The following is a 20,107-nucleotide window of genomic DNA, read 5'->3' on the forward strand; positions in this document are numbered from 1 at the left end:
AGATTTTGAGATAGTGATCAATGCATATGACATGTGATAACATTTGAAAATATATTCATATTGCATGATCGTAATTGCTAATACTTGACACTTTCTACATGTGTGGGAATAATGAAATCATTTGTGACTCTCGTATTTCTCTCCTTTCATATTACTTCCTGTTACTGTTGGGCAATTCCATAAAATATATACGTCTGACCCCCTATATGTGGGAATTACATGAAATTTTCTGTCTCTGATTTTATGTTCTTTTGACAGTCTGTAATGCTATCAAAGGACCATGACTTGGCCAGTTTATGAAGTGAAGTAAGAATTTAGATAAATGGGGGTCGGACGTACAAAAAGGTTGATTATTTCATGGAATTGCCCTATTGCAAATTTATGCTAGCATGGAAGTAATGAAAGAAAGCAGTAAAAAAAAACCTCATGCACCAATCTCCATAGCACTCTGATGCTGTAATACTTACGCTCTGAACACGTCAATCCAGTGTAACCGTTGATACATTGACAAGTGAAATAGCTGATGAAGTTGCTGCATATTCCATTCCCACCACATGGATTCGAATCACATACATTGGGAGCTACATTGAAGCAGGTCATTGGGAGGGACACACAAACATTCATGCAAAATGAATAAAAAGCATGGATGCATAATGAAACATGAATCGATATAAATAACTTACTGCTAAAAGTGCTAATTACGAAGAATACTGCAAATCAAATCAATAGAATATCGTAATTAAAATTTATAGGTGATATAAAATGTTTAGTATTTTCTTGTTTGCCTCAAATAAAGAAAGAGAATAGGTGGAAAAGGTATTTTGATGAATAAGTGACAATTCGTATAAAACAAATGAATATTCTATTTTGTCTCAACTGAAATGATTTTGGTAGATAGGACATGTAACCATGAATGGTACTTGTGTTTGCACCTAATAGTAGATTCTGCCTTCTACTTAGATTTGAGATGAAGCATCCCTAAAGTGGGTGCATATAAAGATATCAGTGAAATCTGAAGAACAATAAAGTGAGGTTTTGTGTGAGGGTGTGTGTAGGCATGTGAAGATGTGGATGTGCATGTGAAGATGTGGGTTTGCTGCATCACTGAATATTATATTTCCTTTCTCAGATGTAAGCAATTATTGATGGCACATCGCAACATAATGATACATGCATAACGCTTCTACTGAAATCAAATAAACAAAATCAAAATTTGAAGTTTACAAGTATAAATTGTAGGCTCAAAGTTGGTAAGTCATGGAAATGCATTACTGGTTTGGTAGAAAGGCAATTTCCGTTCATATATTGATCCAAATTGCGACTACAAAAAAGTGGTGTTGAGATGAGAATATGAAAATATTAAAGTTCATCAAGGAACCTATATTTCACTTTATATTTACATTACTGTTTATACATAAAAATGTTCATTTAGCCCGTTTTTCTCTATCTACAGCATTTTCCCTTCTTCTTCTCGGGAGCAATCTCTGTTTGTTTTGTTTGGTTTTGGTAGGTGACATAAAAAAATCAGGCAAAATTTGTAATATAGATCCATGCTTTTCAAGAAGAAAACAAGCATATTGAAATGGATTTTATCATTTTAACTAGGGCCATTGCATTTAGAGGTCACTCATAACTTATCTTTCATGCCTCTTCCTACTACTTCACTGCCTCAAGTAAACATGCTTTTAAGGGAGGTTTTCATGAAAGAGGTAATTTTACTGATTTTACCTACAATTTGCTTTTGACCAATTACATGCAAAGTCTTCAATAGAGGAAATCACTGACAAAATGCTCCATGGAAGATCCATGAAACTATCCCATATGATCATGCTGCAAAGTGTAAAGTCGTCTTAATAGAAACAAAACTCATTCGAAGTCACAATTGGTTATTAAGAACATGCTAGAGAGAGTGTAAACATTGATAACTGATATTTGACTAAACTATATAAACTATACTCACGTGTAAAGAATTCACAGAAATCACCACTGTAGTATACTGGACATACACATTGAAGAGAGTTAAGTCCATCAACATAGCATCCTCCACCATTTTGGCATGGGTCTGAGTCACATGGACTCGCTGAGAACAAAGAAGAAATACTGTGAATACTCACATTTATTCAAGGCCTTTCTTTAGTGTCATTTATCCCATTTTGGGAATCTGCATTTCATAATAAAAATATCAGCAATTAACTTTAGTCGAATCTTAGGAAATTATTTTAATGTAAGTTGAAATGAGTTGTTTCATGGACACAATCTAGCATGTGAGTAAAAAAAAGCTTAACAGGTCGCAAATCCAAAATTTAAAGAAGAATAGGTCATGAACACACAAATAATGAACACAGGTCTATGACAAATTTTCTCTTGGCCAATCAAACATTACTTTTGTAAGTTAAAACAGTAGGTTTCAACTTGACATTATTTAATTCTATGAAAAAAGGCCTTACGTGGTATGTATACTTACATGGTTCATATGTTCCGCAGAATTCGCCGGAAAAGTCGGGAGTACACTGGCAAGTTACCGTAAGTCCATTAGTAAGACAGGTGGCCCCGTTCAGACATGGGCTTGATGCACAACGATCTACAACCAAGGGACATTCAGCAAAACAAACAATATCAGTACTCTTCATTCTATTATGACTTTTCCAAAAAAATTAATATATCTATTATTTTTTTATTTGAAAGTCTATTTTATTGGTTTGTAAATACATGCTATACTTTTCATTCATTCTTATTTTCTATTTTGTCTTTATTTTCTAAGGGATGAGAAATTAATGCTTTGATTATTCAGGTACACTCAATAACAATTTAATATTGGATAATTCATTCAAACACTAGTATTATGAGTGTCACCATAGAATCTATAATCACGACTCAGAGGTTTCATTGATCTTTGAAATATTGGAGATCAGAGACTTTACTTTGATTGTATTGAAAGTCTTGTCATCTAATTTCATGGTAATTTTTTTAAAGATCATGTGGTGTAGGAGGTATGGGAATGATGCAAATTAAGAAAACTGGCAGGTTCTAAGTTACCTTCGACCTCATTGCAAGTGTTGCCCACGTATCCGACAGGGCATATGCAGAAGAAATCAACGTTCGTTGAGCTGACGAAACACTGTCCACGAACGCATGGATTATTTGAGCATGGATCTAAGAATATAGGTGACATGCAAAAACATATACAACATGCAGAATATGAAGTGATACAAAACGAGTATATCAAATAGAACATGCATCAATTCTCTACCACATGCACTCATTTTAATCAAGTAAAATCTCGTCACTTCACTTTGCAATACATAACTTTCTTTCGTTCTTATTATCAAATTTTTACAATCCAAATGTGATATATTCGAGAGAGAGAAAAACAATCAACATGCACAAAACATATTTAAGCATTTCGATACATTGTGTATTTATGAAAATACAATAATAGCAATTCGGTGAGGAAAAAGTAATTCGCATTTTGCATATTTCAAATATTCATAGGTCATAAAAGTTGATAAATGTGGAAAATAGTTATTGTTCATAGGATATTCCCATCCACCATAATGTGACAACTCCTAATTGTTGTTTGGTGTAATCTGTTAACTCAGCATTATGTGACACAAAAGGTACGATAAAGTTAGTGATTTGATATATATTTATGACAAAACGATGAATAGCATGTGTAATGCAAGATTGATTGTAACTTTTGTGACAGTGCAAATACAAATCTATATTTTCCATTAATTTGACTAAAGATTTTACGCACCTACTAACTCGCAATTTTCTCCCAGGAATCCCGGGACACAATTACACTGGTAATCGGTGGACTGGCCTAAGACCACCGAGCAGGCTGCTCCATTCTGACAGGGGTTTGGATTGCACGGAGACACTGTACATGAACAAATGTGACAGGCATGCATTACAATAACACTGAGAACACAGATAAATCTTCCTATTATCAAGGACCGGGTTTTCTCACAATATAAACGCAAAACAACACCAAGTGGCAGATGCAAATCCGTTTTTAAAGTCACAAAACCTTTTGGTTACAACATTGTGCTTTAAATGCAGTATAGATTGGGGGGGGGGGGGTTCTATAACTTTTCTATTAATGAACCCCAACTTTAATGTGGTTGGTGGGTCATAAGTATATTATGGTAAATTTGTTGAGACAACAATTATAAATCAGAAACGTGTACCTTATTACGAGATACAGCTTAGAAAGAAGTCTAAAACACGAGATGCAATTTATTCTGTTACTGCTTCCTACTTTTTCATGAGGACAATTCAAATACCCAACAGACTATGACGTTGACAACATGCATCATGCTGATATTTATATAAAAATATCGTCCAACAATCTTATCAAAATAAATCTAAAACATTAATGCATTAAAATTACACACATGCTTATAAGCAACGACATATTTCTTTGAAAGTCATTCATACAAAACTCTTTTCGTGCTACATATTTTTTAGATTATCTTGTTGATAAAATATGGACACTAGGTGGCACATTTTCTTTACTTACTGTATTCGCAGTTTTGCCCCTCATAGTTGGGTGGGCATTGACAGTAGTAATTACTACTGCCTCCATGAAGCTGGAAGCATACTCCGCCATTAGAACATGGACTTGGACTACATGGACTCACTACAAGAGTTTCAAGCACGCAAGCAAGCAAGTGGGTGAAAAGCAAAGGTGAAATACATTGAAAGATGAAGAATACACCTCAAGAAATTGGTATGAAGGTGCTTAAAGGGATTTGGTAACTTTGAAGTTTCTTAGCTGAATTCATGACCATCTCTACTATCGATGCATATAGTATCAGATAAATTAGAGTCCAGAATATGGACTTCAAACGGATAGTCAAACACCCTTCAAGAAGAAAATATAAATGTATACTTCAGCAACAAAAGATATTTGACTCCAAAAGATAATGCAGTTTACTCCAGATGAAGCTCACCAAATTGCGGAGGAAGTGATTCAATAAGTCATAGATTGTCACTTTTGTTTACCCTGTGCATTGAAAAGCATCATGCCTCATATAAACATCAAGCAATGTATTACGTGAAACTCCCGCAAAGTTATCAAATCCCTTTAACAGTGTAAAATGTGAAACCAAACCCATGTGTGAATATTTCTTTGGGGGACTGGTTCAGGTGGCCTCAAGTCGTAAAATCCAAAGCGGGAAAACAATCATAAATATTAGGCCTACAAGCACAAATTTACCAATTGGAGAGAAAGAGAATGAGATTTGTCCGTTCTGGAAAATAAAACTTTCACAAATCACGAAGAAGCAAAGTTCTTTCCCTATCTAAAATGACATTTTGATAAGAGAAACACTACTAAATAAAGGGAGAGAAAACTAGAGGATACCTATATTTGCAATGACCCAATATGAAGTTGAAAAGGTGAATTCTAAAAATAATGAATACTCCTGATCATTTTTTTCCATTATTTAGGATGGATGTATCATTGATGCAAATGAACCATAAAAAATAAGATTTTGAGCAAATTGTTAGCATAATGAAGTCTCGTGAATGTATCCTATCCAAGTTCACTATACAATATTCAATTAATTATACATTACATTGTAACATATATGCAACTATTTATTAGTTCAGGATATGAGAGAGAACACTACAGTACATACCAATTTCATGTAATGCATAGAAAAAAGAAGCCCATAACCGGATCGCATAAGAATTGTATTTTCACCTCACCATTAACAGCAAAATACACTGCAATAATGTGTAACTATTTCATTTGGGACAGATTACATTGGTTTCTCAGACAACCTACTTCTGTGTATGAAAACTAAGGCCTTTATGTTTACTGGCAACCAACTAAAATGCATGTGTAATTCATTTTGTGTAATTCATTTTATGTGTATTTCATCTATGAGATATACGTGAACTTTGTGTGAACGGCAGTTTCGTGCACTGAAAAGGGGTGTTACATAATATATAAATATTCTAGTTTGCAGTATTTTACCAAGGTTTTCGCAGTTCGTTCCTGTAAAGCCATCAGGACAGGTACATACATAATTTCCTGATTGTGTACTTGAGCAGAACCCACCATTGTCACACGGGTTAGGTAGACATGGGTTCACTGAAAAGATAGAAAAATCAATTGCCATAGCAAAGCAGCTTCTAAAAAAGCAAAGATTAATAAAGCTTATCAAGCAAGTTTATCTCTAAATATTTCTTTAAATTCCTGACACTAAAAACTTTGAAAGCATTAGTATAAACAGTTTGATAAAATAGATCCATAAACAACGTCATATTTTCGGCAGTTGTTACACAATAGTGTGCTAGCTGAACAGGAGTAAAGGTAAAACTACTATAAAAGACATGTTAACCGAAAAAATTATCAACTAAAGTTGATAATATAACTCGTACGAGATCTTTACCAAAATAAATCCTATCTGCGTTATTTGCAATTTATAAAGAATCAAATTCCTAAAACATTATTCTTAAAGTATAAATAAAGCATTATTTATAGACAATAGACACAGTATGGACCTACCTGCATTTAGGCAGTTTGTTCCGATGAAACCGGGTGCACAAGCACATGTATACCCTGACCTATCACTCTCAGTAAGACAAGTTGCACCATTGAAACATGGTGAACTGGAGCAGGGCTCGAACACTAAAAAAAAAGAGGCAAAAAATTTGTGTTATATCCGATGAAAGAGGTAGAGAAAGGCATTAAAAACAATTTCTTACAGAATGTACATAAATGAATGAATAGATAAAATAAAAAAGTGAATATATAAAGTATGAACCACAATTTAAGGCTTGAATAAGGCAAGAAGCAGAGAAGATAAATGCATTTATCAATAAGTAGGACTCTATGCGAATAAATGTAAATATAATGACTTTAAGAAGATCAATACTTTTGATATTGAGAAATTTTCAAATATACATATCCGTTATATATCATTTGTCAAAGAATTGAACGAAACCTGACTGAATTTACACATTACTAACTATTAGGTATTCTCATTATTCTGTTAGGATCTTACTGAAATTACCTCAGGTAGATTTTCTAAGAGTCTGTGGAGTTTTTTGTAATTAAGAAGCACGATTTAAAAAAATGAAAAAAACAGGTGCTATAGGTACATAAGTTTATTTGTTAGAATTCGTCATATCATACCTTATCATGTTGCACCCAATTGAGTGATTAGTTTGTTTTAAAAAGGGGGGTAGATCCACTCTAACACGATATATTAATTGCCTGGTTCAGCATAGATGTAAAAAATAAATGCTCACTTTAAATATGTTTATAGAATGATAAGCAAATTATACTCTTGTGATTGGTTAAATATCTATAAGGTGATAAGTGTAATTTTTCAAAGTGCACAGACATGTTCTATAGAATATTTATATGGTTCTATCATCAAGTACTACAAACCAGTTTTCATCAAAGTGGATCTAGACGTCCCTTTTGAAAACAAAAGCTCTTTTATTAGAACCAGGGAATGTTAGTAAATCATACCCTCAAATTCACAGTTGGTTCCAGTGAATCCTGTATTACATATGCAGAGATAACCGTTTCCTGATCCTGCAGTAAAGCACACTCCATTCGCACAAGGGGATGAAGCACAGCCATCAGGGAAGACTTCAAGACAAAGTTCACAAATTGCAATCAACTTTCAAACCTTATTTTGTAATTTTCCCAATGTTTCATCACCTTGGTAACGAGGAAGGCTATGAAAATGCGATTTCTTGGTAGTTAAATCATTTGACCATAATACCAACCCTGTTGCACAAACATATCATCAATCACTCTGTTATCAGTTGTGATTACCATAGTACCATTGCTAAAACAGCCAATCAAAATCAGGGTTTTCATGATTGCTGCTGAAATAGCAAAGTTATAATTGAAAGTTTATTCCATGTTAAATTATGTATAGGTCCAGGTATGAGGTTCGATATAAACTTAGGTTCGGAATGTCTGTTGATAATATGGATTGTTAAAGAATTAACCCACACCAATATACAATTACATATTTAACATCCACCTGTGTACACAGTAGGCATATAATACAACATCGTCTTGGCGCTATTTTGTTAATGATACATTTAAACCCTCATCCTTCATACATATGCCAAAATTACCCGATTCTTGAAAAGTGATCTTAATATGTCTGAATACTTACCGACTGTTTCGCAATTCGTTCCTGTAAATCCAGACGGACAGTTACATGAATAGCTGCCGTCATTTTGGTTTGAACAAGCCCCATTCACACAAGGGTTGGAATTGCAGGCAAACACTGTAAAAAGAAAGAAAATGTGCTTATATACAATTTCAAGGGAAGGATGATATATGAGCTTGGGTAACTTTAAAATGTTGATTATTTCTTCATTAAGCTTATTGATTTAGTTTATTACAAATCTGTATTTTTCTCATTTCAAACTGACTAGGTAATGTTTATTTATTTCATTGAGAAAAGTAAGGTTTTAAAATGATTTCAACATAACTAATATTCAACGAGTCTTTAATATAGTATAAGTTGACTGATAAAGTTTGTTACAATTATTATGAAATAATGATATATTGTTTTGAATGGCTGCAAGGTATATATAACAATAATGATAATATAGTGATAATGATGTCTTCAGGAAGTCTGTTCTACATTATGGGGCACGCATGAGCAAAGGATCCCCCCCAAAAAAATTTGTGAAACTTTTGGAACCACATATTAATATATCTATTTCATTAGAAAAAACCCACTCATCAAAAAAAATATATGTATCAATATCAATACAGCAATAATTGTATAAAAAATAAAAACATTACAAACATGATTCTTATTATGATTATCATAATGACTGGATAGGAAAACACAATTATAATAATATACTTTGCACGAGAACAATAAGACTGATGCAGTATACAAAATAATGTATATGAACGGATTCAAAATTAACTAAACATTTAATCTCAAATAATATTTAAGACATTAACATTGGTAAATATTTTTACAAATGTATCACATATCTTCAAGTTTAAAACCGCATATTTTTATCTACAATGGACATTTCAAAGTTTATCATTTGGGAAGCATTTTGAACGAGTTTCACACATAAGTATTTCAACTGTTTATCAACAAAGAAAATGGCATAAGAAATTATATTTGATTACAAGGAAAATGGATTGGTACTTTTATAACAAAAACTCATTCTTTTTCATTGAAATGGGAAATAAAAACAGATCACATATGATTCATTATAGGTGGTATACATTAAATCAAATAAATCAAGATAACATTTTGTTAAACAATGAATATTAATTGTAAAATGAAAATATGCACAATACAACAATTTCCATTGAATAAATACTGTGAAAAAGAAAAGGAAAAAAAGAAATATGGTATATACTTTGGAATAAATTATTCATCAACATTGAAATGTAAACATCAATGTTGAAATGTAAACCACAAAAAAGAATAGGATAATTGTCAACATTAGTAAATAGTTAAACGGTAAAACAAGGTACAAATGAGAAATCATGATGAGAAAAGGGTGATGGTTTATAATAGTTATGTTTCCATGGTAAAGACCTAGTGAAAAGAGAAGACATTAAAGAGAGTTAGTACACTGTCATATCATCATGAATCATGCAGTTAGTAGTATTACTGAATTATCCTAATAACTTACTTTATGTATAATATGACAACAGCATTACATTCAAGATAACTTATTTCAAAATCATGATTGTATAATTTTCCCTACACAACCAAGTATCATTCTGTTAATAATAGTAAAAATGATAACATGAAATGACACGATTCAAAATAGTATAAACACAAAAAGATCTGAAAAAGATGAAACATTGCTATCATACATATCAGGATAGAGGGATGATGAGAGCTTAAAATTGTAATTTTTCACTCTTATGATAAAGATAAATCAATTTGAATCTACATCTCACGGAAAAATACTAATCCGTTTGATATTATATTAGAACATGCCATGCATCTTATCTTGCACACCACTTTATTTCAACCAATCAACAATTATTTCTTATTACAATGAAATCAACATACCCAAATATTTTGTATCGTTTGGTTTCTCATGTCAATGTAAGATGCTTTTTTTTTTTTTTTTTTTCATTCTTTACTTTTTTAAAGCTAAAATTTAAATTTCCCTTTAAATTTATTTTCAAGGGTGAATCTTAATGTGCATATATATTAACCTGAAGTGCGATATTTTATAGTACTCTTATGTTACCTTTTTAAGATCTTTGATGGTTATAACTATGGTGGGGTCAGATTCATGGCATAATTGGTTAGGATTATGGTTAGGGTGGGATGTGATGGTGATTGTCTAAGTGGGAATCTGTCTTAAGACCATGCCCCCATTTTATAAAAAATAACAATTGTGGTAACTACCATGCAAATTATGATTTTGACTGGCTGCAGAGCAATGTTGGTTACCATGATCCTATATTATCAATAATGTTCAAATGCAGGAAAAAATACCACTGTCCATTCGAATTACAGGGTCTCTGTAGCTTATAACAAGAGCTTGTAACGTGGTATTGATAACGATCTTTACAAGACAGGGCTTGGATCCATAGCCAGAATAAATAAGAGGTATCACTTCTTGAAAATCAGTCTCAAATTCAGGTTAGAGTTTGTTAGTGCATTTTGGGTCATGGATACATTCCCTGAATTTAAATCTCAAGCTTCAGGACTTTGGATCCAACATAGTGGCAACATAATTTTGTAATCTATCAAATGGATAATTTCCTGACTGAAAAATGAAGTTCGAGATTCAAATCCCACTGCAGCACCGAATAATGTATATGGCAGCAGAAACCAAAGTTGACTTAATCATTAAAAAAAATCCTCTGAAAGTACAGAAACAATATCATTCACTTCTGGCATCATACTATAGCATTGTCATGCATGTCAGTATGAGCATACAAGAGTGTGTCTGTATGTTCGATAAGTTTGTGTTTTCTTTTATGAGGACAAGGGAAAGTGATTCATTAAAAAAAAGAGATATATTCAATTCTCAAAGCTGATTTCCATGACCTTTTAAATTGATAAAATATGTAATTGAACTGATAGTGGGTATATTAGGGAATATGAGTTCTAGATGTTAGATAAGCGTTGAGACTTACCTCGCGTCTCGCAGCGAGTTCCTGTAAATCCTTGAAGGCAGTTGCAGCTGTATCCGACACCGGAAGTAAATTCCTGACAGCCTGCTCCATTGAGACAGGGTAAGGATGCACAAGCAGATACTGTAGATATTGGAAGAAACAATGAAAATTTAATACACAAGTTATTTAAACATTTTAACAAGTATGATCTCTTTTAAAAAGTATGATCTCTTTTACAAGTTTGATTAGATCACAGGATTACACGTTCTTTTTCTCTGTTTTATTCCAAGTATTAGGCCTAAATGGCTGTAAACATGTATATTACTAAAAATAATTGATAGAAATGTCTTAAAATTTATCCACAAAGTTACAATGATAAAATCATTATTTCAAAACAATCACTTTTTTCATATGTCCTCTTCTGAATGCATATTACACCATAGAACTAGGCATATACATTGAAAAGACAAGGAATCGCAATAGAATTATGATACAAGCGCATTTCCTTCTCCACAAAAGCCCAAGATGCGCGACGAAAGCGGTGGTAGCAGCAAAAGCAGTAGCAGCGGCAACAACAACAAATTGACCACATTATTAACAAAAACACAAACAAATGTAGAGTACACAGCGCTAAACACTGTTTGAAAATCGCACAAAGGATACATCTTTACAATACAAAACAATATCATGGGTAAGACTATACAAAGACTAGGGGCCGGTTGCAGTAAAAACTTTGTTTGATTGTAATTCTTCCTGCAAAGACGCCCAGAAATATGAATCATGTACCTGTACTTTCACAGTTGTCACCGGTGAAAGGAAAAGGACAGACACAAGAATATCCGAAGCTATCTTCGAATTCTACACAACCTCCCCCATTCATACAGGGAGATGATAAGCATGCAAAGTCTAGGAGGAAATAAAGAAAAATTATATTAGATGACAGGTTGTTAGAGTTTATATCGAAAGACAGAATTTTCATCTAAAGCTCTAATGCTAGTGCTAGTGCGCATGTGCAAACACTTTTTAAATGAATAGGAATTACAATGCTCACCTTAAATATAGGTTCATTTCATGCAAGTTAAAATGTGTTATAAAGTTGCATTTCTCTTGGAAAAAGAGTTTAATGCCTAATTCCATAGTTTAGAATACTTCTTTGGAATACTAAATGGAAACCTAGATATACAAAAAGTGTACAAGGTCATTGAAATGAATACATAATATTTGATAAAGCTGTACTCTGATGCAATTTAAAAATAGATTCATATACTATCAGTTGTCAAAACAATTATGAACAACGAACAAACAAGTAATGGGAAGATTTGTTTTCATAATAAACCAACAACATATAACTTATCATTGAAATTCAAAGGAAAATAAGTTATTGAACCTTCATCCTCACGAGTACCCCTATATTTACAGCTATCACCAGCGAAGCCCGATCGGGCAGGAGTAGGTGTAAGACAACAACCAAGTGCAATGGCAATCTCTTTGTTATCAGAGCACTATATGGAATGGGATGATGTCGGTGGTAATGCTATACGTGATACCAGATATCACTTGTGTGAACAGATCGAAAATGTGTTTTACCCATATTTTCCTTCATAATGCACCAGTCCGTAGTGCCCAACTACTGACTGTTACAAAAATAGTGAACTTTCCTATAAATTACAATAACTGCTCAATGAAGTGACTTTATTGAATGATCTATGACAAATCATATGAAAAAATATTTTTTCATTCATGATTAATACCTCTACTTTCACAATTTACTCCTGTAAATCCGAGTGCACAGGTGCATGTATATTGAGAACTGTTCGTGGATTCTGAGCAAGATCCTCCATTTAAACAGGGTGATAATGAGCATGCAGGCGCTGTAGAGAAAGTGAAATATCAGACTGGTGTTGTTAGTGAATTGAAAATAAAATTTAATCAGCACTGACGAGGAATGAATAGTTAGACACACCAACATTTTAGAACTAGGTTGATAGCTCTATAACGGTATCAAACTGCCTGCAGTTTTAATTTTAAGGGAATACAACTGATTCAAGTTTTATTAGTACCCACTTCATAGAAATTGTAATGTGAATTGTCAGAAAGAGCACCATAAAACTGGAATATTAAAATGGCGATATCGGTCAAAAGAAAGAATTTCAATTGAAAGAGCATTGAATGGGTAGATGAGCTAACTCCTCCAGAGGTTTTGATTTTTTCCATTAAGATGTAGAATGATTGTTTCAACTTATATTGAATATTTGAGAAGAAAATGAATCTTCCGTGCAATCATGTTGTGTTGTTACACAAAAAACCCCAACACTATCAAGTGTACATGAAAATCTTGAAAGATGTAAGCCGTAACTACCAACAGAGTATAATCTTATGGATATACTGCCATACGAGTAGTCCAGAAATTCAGACCGAACCTCCACCACAAAGACTTACTGATTTCACAGTGCCGTCCAACATAATTCTCAGGACATAGACAGAAGTATAAGCTGCTGCTTCCTTGAAGCTGGAAACATTCTCCATCATTAAGACATGGACTTGGGGTACATGGACTCACTAAGGGGAGTGATTTGAAAAGGTTGATTGAATGGAGAGAAAGTGATACAGAAAGAAGGCGTGGTGAGGCAGAGAGAATAGAGAGGGGGAATAGGGGATGTGGAAGGTATGAAAGATGTGCATATCGATTAAAGTAGAATAACAATGGACAGTGAACTAACCTAAATGGGAACACGGACACCGTGTCATGAAGCGTCTATGTTTTCAGCCACTGTAATTTTTTTAAAATTGGCTGAGGGAAAATACCTTAGTAACAAATCACTGGCAAGAAACTTAATAAAATGTTTCCCCAGAAAACCCTAGCTGTTTGAGAGTTTAGTTTCATAGAGTAAAAATGATAAGTTCTAAGATCAAAACTTTGATGTCTATCTTCATAGAAAGTGTAAAGTGTAAATTATACGATGAGACATGCACTCCGACATACAAAGGATATCTAATAATAGCATATGAAAATAAGTGTTAAACAACTGGTATTGAATATGAAAACTAGTGCATCTATTATACCTCTGTGTTGACAATTATCTCCATAAAACTCCTCAGGACAGGAGCAAACGTATCCAAATTTTTCAAAGAAATCTGCACAACTTCCGCCATTTAAGCAGGGAGATGACGAGCATGCAAACACTAAAAAGTAAAGATTTGAAAATATGGGTGAAAGAAACAGATATAATAGATATAAAAGCTTGCTGAAGATTAACTTTCTATTCAAAACTAAGTATTAATTTTTAAGCAGTTAAGAAAATTGGAAATAGAAACTGGAAGATTAGAATAGTAGGGTACAATATAAAAAGGAGGATGCACGGAATCGCACAAAGAAGAAGAGGGTTAAGGATGATTTCTGCAGGTGTGATGCAAATCAGACCGAACATTGATATTCAAGAGGTCCAAGGCTGATTTATATAACTTGATACTCTTATACTGCACCTCCTCTTCCAACCTATACGACTATTACTACTACTACTACTACTACTACTACGACTACTACTACTACTACTATTACTACTGCTACTGCTGCTACTACTACTACTACTAATAATAATAATACTTCTGTTCTTAAAATGCCATGTTTTTAATTCAAACAAAACTTGAAGGATTCACAAGATATAATGAAGGGTGGAACATGTTATACAAATTGCAAAAGTGATTTTTTTTTTGTAAATCCTATGTATATGCCTTATCATTGCCTCAGTACCTCTGTTTTCACAGACAGTTCCATCAAAACCTTCAGGACAGGAACAATTGAAGCCAAAACCTTCAAGACGTTCTGAGCAATAGCCACCATTTTCACAAGGGTCAGACGAACATGCAAAAACTAACAAACAAAGGATTAATCAGTGGTGATAAATGTAACACACATGACAAGAGGAGATCGTTTTAAGTGAATAGCAAAGTTGAATACAAAACACTCAGAATTCACTTAGAATTCAACAGTTATAAAATAATTGGCAATGTTGCAGGATGATTCACTGTAACACGAATTACACAAAATTTAATATATTACAAGAAACAAGCATTTAAGGTATGTATATTGGAAACGGGGTGCTTATATGATAAGGAACATTTTTTTATGTACCTCTTGTTTGACAGTTATCTCCTGTAAAACCATCTGGACAGGAACAATTGTAGCCGAACTTTTCCAGATATTCAGAACAAGTTCCACCATTTAGACAAGGAGATGATGAACAAGCCAAAACTTTAGATGAAAGACGAAGAAAAATATCACATGGAAAGAATTAAATAAAAATTAATCTTACCGGAAATTTTACAAATAGCAGATAGTGTACATAACAAGAGAGGAAGCAGAAAAGTTATTGCTCAAAGTTTGGCGTGCAATACGAAATATTTTTGCAAGATGATTTACTAAAATTAATAACACAAAATTCAATGAGGAAATTACAAGAAACAAGCATTTAATGGACGTATATTAGAAACTGGGTGATAATTTAATGTTGAATAGTTTATCATGTACCTCTTGTTTGACAATTATCTCCTGTAAAACCATCTGGACAGGAACAATTGTAGCCGAACTCTTCCAGATATTCAGAACAAGTTCCACCATTTAGACAAGGAGATGATGAACAAGCCAAAACTTTAGATGAAAGACGAAGAAAATATCACATGGAAAGAATTAAATAAAAATTAATCTTACCGGAAATTTTACAAATAGCAGATAGTGTACATAACAAGAGAGGAAGCAGAAAAGTTATTGCTCAAAGTTTGGCGTGCAATACGAAATATTTTTGCAAGATGATTAACTAAATTAATAACACGTATTAAGATGAAGAAATTACAAGAAAGAAGAATTCAAGGATCTTATATTGGAAAGGGGTGCTGATGTGACGTTGAATATTTGTCTATGTACCTCTTGTTTGACAAATGTCTCCTGTAAAGCCGTCTGGACAGGAGCAATTGAAGCCAAAATCTTCCAGATATTCGGAGCAAGTTCCACCATTTAGACAGGGAGATGATGAACAAGCCAACACTACAGGAAACGATTAGATTAGTAATGAAATGTTATTACATATAAGATGAATCAAGAAATATTACTATACTTTTGGGATAGTCTTTTAAAAGACACATTTAGAAAGAAATTACACAGTGGAACAAAAACACAGAATTCAAAGAATACAAAATTAAAGAAGGTCGTACTATACAAATTGAAATTTTCATGTACCTCTGGTTTGACAGTTATCTCCTGTAAAACCATCTGGACAGGAACAATTGTAGCCAAAGTCTTCCAGATATTCGGAGCAAGTTCCACCATTTAGACAAGGAGATGATGAACAAGCCAACACTAAAGAAAACGATTAGATTAGTAATGAAACGTTAAGACACATAATGCCAATCTGGAACATTATCCTACTTTTGGGGATGGACTTTCGAAAACGTTCTTTTACAGATAACTATTACACAATGCTACAAACACACACACACAAAAAAAAATGTTGATATAGAAACTTGTACTATACGAATTGACATTTTCATGTACCTCTGGTTTGACAGTTATCTCCTGTTAAACCATCTGGACAGGAACAATTGTAGCCAAAACCTTCCGGATATTCAGAGCAAGTTCCACCATTTAGACAAGGAGATGATGAACAAGCCAAAACTTTAGACGAAAGATGAAGAAAAGTATGACATTGTAAAGAAATACAGAACGTTTGACTGACCGGAAAATTTAGAATTAGAAGATAGTATATCTAACAAGGGTGAATACAAAATTGATATTGCACAATATCAATGCACAATTGATATTGCTTTAAGTTAGGGTGCGATACAGAGTATATTTGCGGGTTACTTTAACACGTATTACAATGAAGAAATTACAAGAAAGAAGAATTTAAGGATCTTATATTGGAAAGGGGTACTGATGTGACGTTGAATATTTGTCTATGTACCTCTTGTTTGACAAATGGCTCCTGTAAAGCCGTCTGGGCAGGAGCAATTGAAGCCAAAATCTTCCAGATATTTGGAGCAAGTTCCACCATTTAGACAAGGAGATGATGAGCAAGCCAACATTACAGGAAACGATTAGATTAGTAATGAAATGTTATTACATATCAGATGAATCAAGAAATATTACTATACTTTTGGGATAGTCTTTCAAAAGACACATTCAGAAAGAAATTACACGGTGGAACAAAAACACAAAATTAAAAAAAAATACAAAATTAAAGAAGCTCGTACTATACAAAATGAAATTTTCATGTACCTCTGGTTTGACAGTTATCTCCTGTAAAACCATCTGGACAGGAACAATTGTAGCCAAAACCTTCCGGATATTCAGAGCAAGTTCCACCATTTAGACAAGGAGATGATGAACAAGCCAAAACTTTAGACGAAAGATGAAGAAAAGTATGACAATGTAAGTATATAAAAAATTGAATGACCGGAAAATTTAGAATGAGAAGATAGTATATCTAACAAGGGTGAATGCAGGATTGATATTGCTCAATATCAATGCACAATTGATATTGCTTAAAGTTAGGGTGCGATACAGAGTGTATTTGCGGGTTACTCTAACACGTATTACAATGATGAAATTACAAGAAAGAAGAATTCAAGGATCTTATATTGGAAAGGGGTACTGATGTGACGTTAAATATTTGTCTATGTACCTCTTGTTTGACAAATGTCTCCTGTAAAGCCGTCTGGACAGGAGCAATTGAAGCCAAAATCTTCCAGATATTCAGAGCAAGTTCCACCATTTAGACAAGGAGATGATGAACAAGCCAGAACTACAGGAAATGATTAAATTAGTAATGAAATGTAAATTACATATAAGATGAATAAAGAAATATTACTATACTTTTGGGATAGTCTTTCAAAAGACACATTCAGAAAGAAATTACAAGGTAGAACAAAAACACAAAATTAAAAAAAAATACAAAATTAAAGAAGCTCGTACTATACAAAATGAAATTTTCATGTACCTCTGGCTTGACAGTTATCTCCTGTAAAACCATCTGGACAGGAACAATTGTAGCCAAAACCTTCCGGATATTCAGAGCAAGTTCCACCATTTAGACAAGGAGATGATGAACAAGCCAAAACTTTACACGAAAGATGAAGAACAGTATGACAATGTAAGAATAGAAAAAATTGAATGACCGGAAAATTTAGAATGAGAAGATAGTATATCTAACAAGGGTGAATGCAGGATTGATATTGCTCAATATCAATGCACAATTGATATTGCTTAAAGTTAGGGTGCGATACAGAATATATTTGCGGGTTACTCTAACACGTATTACAATAAAGAAATTCAAGAAACAAGAATTTAAGGATCTTATATGGGAAACAGGGTGCTGATGTGACGTTGAATATTTGTCTATGTACCTCTTGTTTGACAAATGTCTCCTGTAAAGCCGTCTGGACAGGAACAATTGTAGCCAAAACCTTCCGGATATTCAGAGCAAGTTCCACCATTTAGACAAGGAGATGATGAACAAGCCAAAACTTTAGACGAAAGATGAAGAAAAGTATGACAATGTAAAGAAATACAGAACGTTTGACTGACCAGAAAATTTAGAATTAGAAGATAGTATATCTAACAAGGGTGAATGCAAAATTGATATTGCTCAATATCAATGCACAATTTATATTGCTTTAAGTTAGGGTGCGATACAGAGTATATTTGCGGGTTACTTTAAAACGTATTACAATGAAGAAATTACAAGAAAGAAGAATTTAAGGATCTTATATTGGAAAGGGGTACTGATGTGACGTTGAATATTTGTCTATGTACCTCTTGTTTGACAAATGGCTCCTGTAAAGCCGTCTGGGCAGGAGCAATTGAAGCCAAAATCTTCTAGATATTCAGAGCAAGTTCCACCATTTAGACAAGGAGATGATGAACAAGCCAAAACTACAGGAAATGATTAGATTAGTAATGAAATGTTATTACATATAAGATGAATTAAGAAATATTACTATACTTTTGGGATAGTCTTTGGAAAGACACATTCAGAAAGATATTACACAGTGGAACAAAAACACCAAATTAAAACAAATACAAAAAATAAAGAAGCTCGTACTATACAAATTGAATTTTTCATTTACCTCTGGTTTGACAGTTATCTCCTGTAAAACCATCTGGACAGGAACAATTGTAGCCAAAATCTTCTAGATATTCAGAGCAAGTTCCACCATTTAGACAAGGAGATGATGAACAAGCCAAAACTACAGGAAATGATTAGATTAGTAATGAAATGTTATTACATATCAGATGAATCAAGAAATATTACTATACTTTTGGGATAGTCTTTCAAACGACACATTCAGAAAGAAATTACACGGTGGAACAAAAACACAAAATAAAAAAAAATAAAAAATTAAAGAAGCTCGTACTATACAAAATGAAATTTTCATGTACCTCTGGTTTGACAGTTATCTCCTGTAAAACCATCTGGACAGGAACAATTGTAGCCAAAACCTTCCGGATATTCAGAGCAAGTTCCACCATTTAGACAAGGAGATGATGAACAAGCCAAAACTTTAGACGAAAGATGAAGAAAAGTATGACATTGTAAAGAAATACAGAACGTTTGACTGACCGGAAAATTTAGAATTAGAAGATAGTATATCTAACAAGGGTGAATGCAGGATTGATATTGCTCAATATCAATGCACAATTGATATCGCTTAAAGTTAGGGTGCGATACAGAATATATTTGCGGGTTACTCTAACACGTATTACAATAAAGAAATTCAAGAAACAAGAATTCAAGGATCTTATATGGGAAACGGGGCGCTGATGTGACGTTGAATATTTGTCTATGTACCTCTTGTTTGACAAATGGCTCCTGTAAAGCCGTCTGGGCAGGAGCAATTGAAGCCAAAATCTTCTAGATATTCAGAGCAAGTTCCACCATTTAGACAAGGAGATGATGAACAAGCCAAAACTACAGGAAATGATTAGATTAGTAATGAAATGTTATT

At 33.3% G+C, this 20,107-nt stretch overlaps 1 protein-coding gene across 1 annotated transcript in view; it reads right to left on the reverse strand.

Annotated features, from left to right (window-relative positions):
• LOC129284251 (uncharacterized) overlaps positions 1-20,107 on the reverse strand; it is a 125,782-nt gene that overhangs the window by 18,063 nt on the left and 87,612 nt on the right. Inside the window, exons 101-130 of the mRNA XM_064110650.1 lie at positions 19,951-20,070; positions 19,542-19,661; positions 19,229-19,348; positions 18,915-19,034; positions 18,506-18,625; positions 18,100-18,219; positions 17,785-17,904; positions 17,379-17,498; positions 17,065-17,184; positions 16,656-16,775; positions 16,341-16,460; positions 16,029-16,148; positions 15,636-15,755; positions 15,240-15,359; positions 14,859-14,978; positions 14,171-14,290; positions 13,547-13,666; positions 12,859-12,978; positions 11,894-12,013; positions 11,129-11,248; positions 8,157-8,270; positions 7,493-7,615; positions 6,521-6,643; positions 5,987-6,103; positions 4,523-4,642; positions 3,758-3,880; positions 3,037-3,153; positions 2,465-2,581; positions 1,961-2,080; positions 468-581 (exon numbers count right to left, since the gene is read on the reverse strand). Coding sequence (XP_063966720.1) covers positions 468-581; positions 1,961-2,080; positions 2,465-2,581; positions 3,037-3,153; positions 3,758-3,880; positions 4,523-4,642; positions 5,987-6,103; positions 6,521-6,643; positions 7,493-7,615; positions 8,157-8,270; positions 11,129-11,248; positions 11,894-12,013; positions 12,859-12,978; positions 13,547-13,666; positions 14,171-14,290; positions 14,859-14,978; positions 15,240-15,359; positions 15,636-15,755; positions 16,029-16,148; positions 16,341-16,460; positions 16,656-16,775; positions 17,065-17,184; positions 17,379-17,498; positions 17,785-17,904; positions 18,100-18,219; positions 18,506-18,625; positions 18,915-19,034; positions 19,229-19,348; positions 19,542-19,661; positions 19,951-20,070 — 3,588 coding nt within the window. The remainder of the gene's footprint in view (positions 1-467; positions 582-1,960; positions 2,081-2,464; positions 2,582-3,036; positions 3,154-3,757; positions 3,881-4,522; positions 4,643-5,986; positions 6,104-6,520; positions 6,644-7,492; positions 7,616-8,156; positions 8,271-11,128; positions 11,249-11,893; positions 12,014-12,858; positions 12,979-13,546; positions 13,667-14,170; positions 14,291-14,858; positions 14,979-15,239; positions 15,360-15,635; positions 15,756-16,028; positions 16,149-16,340; positions 16,461-16,655; positions 16,776-17,064; positions 17,185-17,378; positions 17,499-17,784; positions 17,905-18,099; positions 18,220-18,505; positions 18,626-18,914; positions 19,035-19,228; positions 19,349-19,541; positions 19,662-19,950; positions 20,071-20,107) is intronic.

The sequence above is a fragment of the Lytechinus pictus genome, chromosome 2 (assembly GCF_037042905.1).
Source record: "Lytechinus pictus isolate F3 Inbred chromosome 2, Lp3.0, whole genome shotgun sequence".
Classification (NCBI taxonomy): Eukaryota; Metazoa; Echinodermata; class Echinoidea; order Temnopleuroida; family Toxopneustidae; genus Lytechinus; species Lytechinus pictus.